Source organism: Pituophis catenifer, unplaced genomic scaffold (assembly GCF_029215685.1).
Source record: "Pituophis catenifer annectens isolate HBS135680 unplaced genomic scaffold, rPitCat1.0.hap2 SCAF_6, whole genome shotgun sequence".
Lineage (NCBI taxonomy): Eukaryota > Metazoa > Chordata > Lepidosauria > Squamata > Colubridae > Pituophis > Pituophis catenifer.
The window spans coordinates 99,913,342-99,921,321 of NW_027256886.1; the positions used below are offsets into that span (position 1 = coordinate 99,913,342).

The following is a 7,980-nucleotide window of genomic DNA, read 5'->3' on the forward strand; positions in this document are numbered from 1 at the left end:
AAAACTGCCCCCAACTACATACATCGTAACAATCAGAGCTGCAAGCCTGGAGGGAAATAATTAAACAACTAACAAAAACATCAGCAGAAGCAGAATGAGGAGACTCACTTGTTCTCAGGATTCAGTTTGGATCCTCCAGACACATGAGAATTATTTCCAGAAACATGAGTTACTCCACTCACTCAAGGTCCAGGAAGCTAAAAGGCATCAACGTAATGTGGGCTCTGTTGGGCATTATCTCGGATGGATGGATGTTCTTGACGCTTGTGAGCAAATCTGGATTGATCCTGCCATCTCAAGTCCTACAGTTCACATCTTCAGAGAGGTAAACATAAATAGATGTCCCATTGTCCCTGCTTAGTTACCCCAAACCTCAGCTAGAGAAGTCCTTCTTTCTGCGCTCATTAAGGAGAGAGTTTGAGATTTCTTCTAAGGGACCTTCTCTGACTTTAATTTCCATATCTGGTTAAAAAGAATCTCCTTCATTTTCATCTGTCACTCATCTTCTGTTTTCTGGAAAATCCTAACCAGCTCATCCTTCCACTACTGCAATAAGATACTGAATATTGTTTCCATTCATATTCCTTCAACCCAGGTTTACAGTGCCAGCCAAATGCATAAATGTCATCACGATGTCCTCCAGAAATGCAGCATAAACCAAACAAAAACTCCTCCTGCATCACAGGAGATATTCCACAAGAAAAAAGTATCTGGCACTAATCACTAATGAGCTTGGTGGCCTCCAGAATAGCTCCAACATGATGTTGGTTATTTTACGTTGGTTTGTTCAGTGCTTTGTTGATATCAGTCTGCTCAACCAGACTGCTTGAGATGCTGCTGGATAGATGAGCATCTGCTATAAGAACCTGGGTGGCGCAGTGGCTAGAGTGCGGTATTGCAGCCCACTTCTGCTGATTACCGACTGGCAGCAGTTTGGCAGATTGAATCTCACCAGGTTCAGGGTTGACTCAGCCTTCCATCCTTCCGAGGTGGGTAAAATGAGGACCCAGATTGTTAGGGGCAATAGGCTGACTCTGTAAACCGCCTAGACAGGGCTGTAAAGCACTGTGAAGCAGGAAATAAATCTAAGTGCTATTGCTACACTGAAGTCCACACTACTCCAGCATCAAAGTCCAGAACTGTCTGTTTCTCCTACAGCATCCTACAAGATTTTGGATGATCCTGGGATATGTACTATTTCCTCTGTGTTCGTTGTAAAAAGATACTAGTACCTTTATCTGGGTCTATCAGATCTGGACTACAAAAATCATGGCACTCACTAGTTAAAAGCCAAGATAGATAAAATCCTAATGTCTTGTGGTCCTCTAATGGTTATCCAGATTTTTGCAGCCCAGATCTGATAGTCTTTTTTAAAAAAATAATCTTTAATAAAAAAGGCACAATCTTAACAACAAAGATGGCATACTTACTGGGTAATCCTTTTGGCTTCTAGCCATAATGAAGCCCAGATTTGCTGTCATAAGTCTTGACTGTCATAAATCCAGGCACCCATATGACTGGCCCTGATGTTGTAAGGGTTTTTTTTTTTTTTTTTTTTTGTAACGGTTGATAAATGAAGACTGTAACTGTTAAACGAATAAATGTATTCTTACGGGTGCTTTTTGCCAGAAGCCAGCTGAAACTGGCCAAAACATCCTAAATCGTAGTCATGTGACCACCTCACACTGCAACCAGCCATACAGATGATCCAGGTGATCATGTGACCAGGGGGTTGTGTGCAGTCATTGGATCTCTGGAACTGGGTCATTAACCTTTGGAGGCCCCATTGTAACTTTGAACAGTTGCTAAGCAACCAGTCATTAAGCAAGGAATACCTGTATAGACTAGATGTATTTCTTGTGTCCAGCTGTAATATATATCTAGTAACTATGTAAGAGGGATGCGGTGGCTCAGAGGCTAAGACGCTGAGCTTGTTGATTGAAAAGTTGGCAGTTCAGCGTTCTGAATCCTGAGTGCCACGTAATGGGGTGAGCTCCCGTTACTTGTCCCAGCTTCTGCCAACCTAGCAGTTCTAAAACACATAAAAAATGCAAGTAGAAAAAATAGGGATCACCTTTGGTGGGAAGGGAACAGCATTCCGTGTGCCTTTGGTGTTGAGTCATGCCGGCCACATGACCACGGAGACATCTTCTTTGGACAGCGCTGGCTTTTCGGCTTTGAAACAGAGATGAGTACCATCCCCTAGAGTCGGGAACGACTAGCACATATGTGCGAGGGGAACCTTTACCTTTACCTTTAGTATCTATGTACCCTAATTACTATAAGGAGATATTCCTTCAGGAATCCTGCTCTCCGGCCATTTTGGTTGCCCTAAAATTAATTTTTAATTTCTTTGCTTTGGTGTTTAATGTGAAATAAAAAGAAAGAAGAAGGAGATGTACGCACTGAAACTCAGCTTCTCTTAGATCAAATACACCAGAGTCTTTCCACCAGAGAAAAACAATCCTCTTAGCTGAGGCTCACAGACAATGCATTTAAAATTCTTCATGCCTCAATAGATTCCAAATTTCTGGAATATAATTTAACATCACATTCACATCTTTGACCCTTATTTCTTTTCCCAATGCACTATTTACAACCTTATGAATATTAAATCAAAAGGTGTCAACATAGAACAGGCCCTAAACATATTTTTTCAATTATACCATCAGACTTATATTTTGACCTTTATTGCTTCCTGGAACTCAAGCAATTTATTTCAAAAACCATTATGGGCACCCCTGGAAAGTTATTATCTTTCCTCTTTAATAGTTTAGCAGGGCCTTGGTTCTTATTTTACTCATAACTCAGTTGCTTTTCCCATATCAAAAGCTTTAAAACACATTTTGGAATCTGTTGAGAAGGTGAGTCAGATTTGATCTCATGAAAACTTGACATTATAAGATAAACCAACCCTGAAGATTGCTGACAAACCATTCTTCTGGAATTAATGGACAAAATAGACATTAACACTTTGGACCAGCTCATTGCTAATTAAAACTTTTTAATGTTTCCCAACAATAACTTGGATGATGTAAGGTTGTGAATGACAACAGATACGATTAAAACCCCCTGTTGCTGAATCTAGAGTTAATTTTCACTTTCAGTGGAAATGTTTATTAAAAGTTATGGTTAATTCACAATATGGAATTGGACTATCCTATTTCAAAATATCAATGGGCGATGGTCATTAAAAGACATTTGGAAATGAGAACAGCCAAGAAATTTTCCATTGAGCATAGAAAGGTTGCTGAAGTCAAAGTGATGGAATGACATGAAGGTATAGAATAGGTGGTACCTGGCTCAACAGTAGTGTCTGTGAGAGGGATCTAAGTGTCCTAGTGGACAATCACTTAAGTATGAGCACTAGTATGCCCAAAAAAGCCATGGTTTTGATCACTATGTTACAAAAAAAAAGATGCTAAGATCCTAGAAAGAGTACAGAGAAGAGGAACCAAGATGATAAGGGGATCTGGAGGCTAACTCATACAATGAACAGACAAGGGAATGAAGTATGTTTAGCCTAACGAAAAGGAGTTTTAGGAATGACATGAAAGCAGTCTTCCAGTACTTGAGGGGCAGTCACAGACAAAAGAAAGTTGACTTATTCACCAAAGAATGAGGGCATGACAAGACGCAACAGGTGGAAATGCCTCAGAGGGAGATCCAGTTGGCAGTGAGAACAATTAATCAATGGAACAGTTTGCTCCCAGGAGTTGTGGGTGCTCCATTGCTGGAGGTTTTCAAGAAAAGATTGAACAATCATTTGTCAGGGATGCTGTAAGGAATCCTGCCTAGAAGACTTCCAAGGTTTCTTCCACCCTATGATTGCATGATGTTCTAACATCAAAGCACCTGCCATGTTGATTTGTCTCTTATAAACTAATGGTTCTCATATATTTTCCTTCTTAGGTTATCTCCTGGTTTAAAAACATCACAGAACGCTTCGATAAATATGCAACTGCCTTCAAAAGAAACAAGCTCTTATTTCAATAGCACGGCTCCAAGAAACATGGTGGGCTACTCATCGCCAAGAGCCAATTCTGTCCCCATCATCCCTTCAGTGGGCTTAGATGAAGCCTGCATGCAGACTCAAAACATTTCAGATATCACAGGCATCAAATGGTGCAAAAACTCCTATTCCACTGAAATGGTTAATATGAGTGCCCCAGCCAGCAGCTGTCTTATTGCAGAACAACAAGAAGTCAAACTATTGTTAGAAACTGTCCAGGAACAGATCCGAATTCTGACCGATTCAAGGAGGTCAGACAACTTTGACCTTTCCAAGGTCAAGGCGGAAAACAGAAGGAGTGGAAACACGGCTTTTCTGCCCATGAGCCCAGTGGCAAAATCGGAGCGAGAGGAGGCACAGTTTGTCTTAAAAAGTGAACCGAAAAGAGACTCGGCATCGATCAAGTGACTTTGACCTGGGGGGGGGAATGGGTGGGAGGGTAAGATGGGGGGAGGGGGCTGTATGGTTCTGTGCATTTGAAGCTTTGCTAAACAGGAAAGAGAGGAAATTACAAATTATTTATATGCATTAATTTAAGAACATCTACTTAGAAGAAACCAAATAGTCTATCGCCCTCATCTCAGTGTTTTTTAACAAAATATTTTTTTAACGGAAAGAGTTACCAGGTGGTATAACCCTTAACTAGAAGTTCTTATGTATTTATTAGTATTATTTCTGGTTGGTTTTCTTTCTTCCCTCTGTCCCTTTCTTTCAACTTCTGCCCATCTCTCTTCTTTGGCTGCTCCCTCCAAGCCTACATATTCTCCCCAACTTTGTTGACTGAATTGTCAGTGGGATGTTTTCACCTAAATGAAACCGCACTACAGTACAGCTCTTAGTCTCACTAAATTCCCACTGATTTTGGAGCGTTTTATCTGAAAGGTTTTCCACCACTTACAAGGAAGTCATGACTTGTAATCCAAATCTTCAAAGTTCCTCAGTAATAATTTGACTCCTTCAATCTCCAGATCTACAACGAACACATTTGCTAAACCCTAAGCCTTAGGCCACAAATTTGTAATTTTAAAACAAATACAAATGACAAAATCAATGAAATATAACTTTGAGTTGTTTTGTCCAAACCTCTCCAGATTCTATGATTGATATACTTCTCACCCCAGCTAGCCATGTTATATGGGAGATGATGATCAACCCAACCATTATATCTGAAGGAGAACATCAGAACATTGGCTTAAGCAGAAAACTAAACATTATAAAAGGAACATTTTCGCAAGTAATAAACTATTTGGCTGGGTTAATTAAATTTATTATGAGGATGAGTTGAAGGGAATTTGGAAAGGGTGTTTCTTTTGTCTTTTGCAAGTGTTTTTTCTCTTAAAATTTGAAGAAAATCCCAAAGGGTAAAGGCTAGCAACATTCCTCAGAATGTTCTTTCCCTTCATTAATGCAAATAGACTTTTCTCCTGTATGACTTTCACTGTTTATTGCCACGTCAAAATTCACGTTCTAATACTCTTAACAAATATAAATATTTTACAACTCCCTTTTCTAACCAGATCACTTGCGTTTGCAATTCCCCAAACTCAATCAGTCCAATGAAAGATGTTTTTTTTAAAAAAATTGTGAGTTATAATTTAACACCATCTAGACTATGCCAGATTGAGTAAAACTGTTTTACAATAGATTTTTCTTTTCTTTGTTCCTCTTTCACCTAGTCTGGAGAGCTTAATTCAAAAGAAGACTAAGTAGCAAAATTGTTTTATCTTCGGGACCTACTTCTGAGGATTATTATTCTGAGATTGTTTCTTTCACTCTTTAAATTTAAAATATATATCCTTTGCAAGGAAGGTAAAATGTGGCAAATATGTAGATTATATTTATATATTATGATTTAAAAAAAAAATTAAGAAGGTCCCTTAAGCTACATTATTTTCCAGGAAAGGTATGCTACTTTTACCATGTTGTTCCTACAGGTTACCTGTGAACTCCAAGGAAATTGTTCAAATATATGCATTATCTGTTTTTTAGTTCTTACCCAAGATCCAATTTGTTTCTCTATTAAACATATATTTACAACTGTCAGTTCCATTTCTAATATTCCTGTTAGTGCCAGCTACAGACATGATCCAAAGCTGCTTTGGCCATGTCAAAAAGTAAGGCTTAATTTTCTCACATTATTCCTGATTGCCCTCATGAGGAATTTCATGGGATCCAAGAAAATGGATTAGCCTCTGTGGACTTTTCTACAAACATTGCAACCTCTCGTATACATTTGAAGTCTTCAGGCATTAATATGTGGTAGAAATATATGGTTTCTTGGGTGTAACTTAGAGACCTTTGGATGTCAAAACCAAGAAATACACTTCCTATGTTCTTTTCTCCTTTGCAAAGTCATTAGAAGAATTTACACATTTCCCCATAGAGGCCTCACACTAATTTAACTTCTGAGGTTATGAAAGCACAGGATGGCTATGTACTCTCTGAAAATTGTAAGGTCCAGAGCTATCGTTCCGATTTGCCCTTAAAGACCTATAAAGTGGCCATTGGTGGTACCCCCAAATCTTAACGGGCCCATTAGCATATATCTGTAGTTGGCTGCTAATTATACACATTGGGCATTCTGCTGAGCCAAAGTGGTTTCAGAAAAAAAGTTCATTGGTTTGAGGGGATTTCTGGGTGAGCACAGGATCAAGTCCTTATTTTTTTAAAAAAATAATAAAAAAAGATAATTTGGGGTTTTCTTAAGCACTTGAAATTTATTTTGTATTGTTTTTATTTAACCACAAACCACACTATGGCATCAGAATAAAGAAGTTGTGTTCAGTAACAGCCTATGTATTAGTACTTTTTTAATTTTATTTTTAAAGAAACAGCTGGTTCAACTGTTATCCATCATATATATATATATATCTGTCTCTCTCTCACACACATATACATCTATCCATCTATCTATCTATCTATCTATCTATCTATCTATCCATCCATCCATCCATCCATCAATCCATCTCTCTATCCATCTCTCCATCCATCCATCCATCCATCCATCCATCCATCCATCCATCCACCCACCCACTCATCCATCCATCCATCTCTCCATCCATCCATCCATCCATCCATCCATCCATCCATCCACCCACCCACCCACCCACCCACACATCTATCATCTATCTATCTATCTATCTATCTATCTATCTATCTATCTATCTATCCTCTTTAATGCAGAATCATATATCTTAAAATACATGAACAATGTAGATAAAAAAACATTTAAGACTCTGATTCAAAGTCAGAGCATTTGGGGAGGGGGGAAATAAATTGTGTTAGCATGATTCCATGTTTTTTCTATAAGTGGAGTCTCCTAATTCTGTTTCCAACCTGAATCCAAAGAAAGCAACATTTGGGCTTTTCTGAAATGAACTGGATAAAAAGATGTTGAAAAGTATGTTTTATTTTTCTCCCAGTTCCACAGCCCTATGCTATAAGAGTATATATTTCTAAAAACAGAGTTCACAAACCACTTGTTTTCTCCCTTTTCAATGTTGACAAAGTATCTTGTTCACACAACTTTCTAAAGCTGAAATCTTGAACATGTGTTTTCAATAAAGCCACATTGGAGGGCAAATTTGTACCAGATCTGATGTCCCCGCAAAACAACAAGAATGATCTTTATACCAGGGCCCCTCTTCAGGCTGGATAATTCTTAAGATTTCTCTTGACAACAAATATTGAATTGGCTGGGATGCCTAAGAATGGACACATAAAACATTGTTTGCATCCCAGCTATCTATAAAAAAAATATTTTGGAAACACATTGAAGGATTTCTGTTGGAGAAAGAATTCTCTGTTTTAGGCTATGCCTGTCTTAAAACATAACACAGTTTTGTTTTTCTTGAATGCAGCAAATTTAGACCAGCAATGTATTAATGGTCCAATTATTTTTTATTTATTTATTTTGTTTAATTTTGTCTTTTGTTTTGAACTGACCTGAGAGTTGAAGATCTAAAAAG

The 7,980-nt window shown here is 38.2% G+C and overlaps 1 protein-coding gene across 3 annotated transcripts in view; it reads left to right on the top strand.

The window, feature by feature from the left end:
* The window catches only part of NRG3 (neuregulin 3), a 601,472-nt gene extending 597,052 nt beyond the window's left edge, over positions 1-4,420 (top strand). For all 3 annotated transcript variants that reach the window (XM_070945188.1, XM_070945189.1, XM_070945187.1), the window contains one exon: positions 3,913-4,420. In XM_070945188.1, the coding sequence (XP_070801289.1) occupies positions 3,913-4,420 (508 nt within the window). The remainder of the gene's footprint in view (positions 1-3,912) is intronic.
* Positions 4,421-7,980: the final 3,560 nt, after the last annotated feature.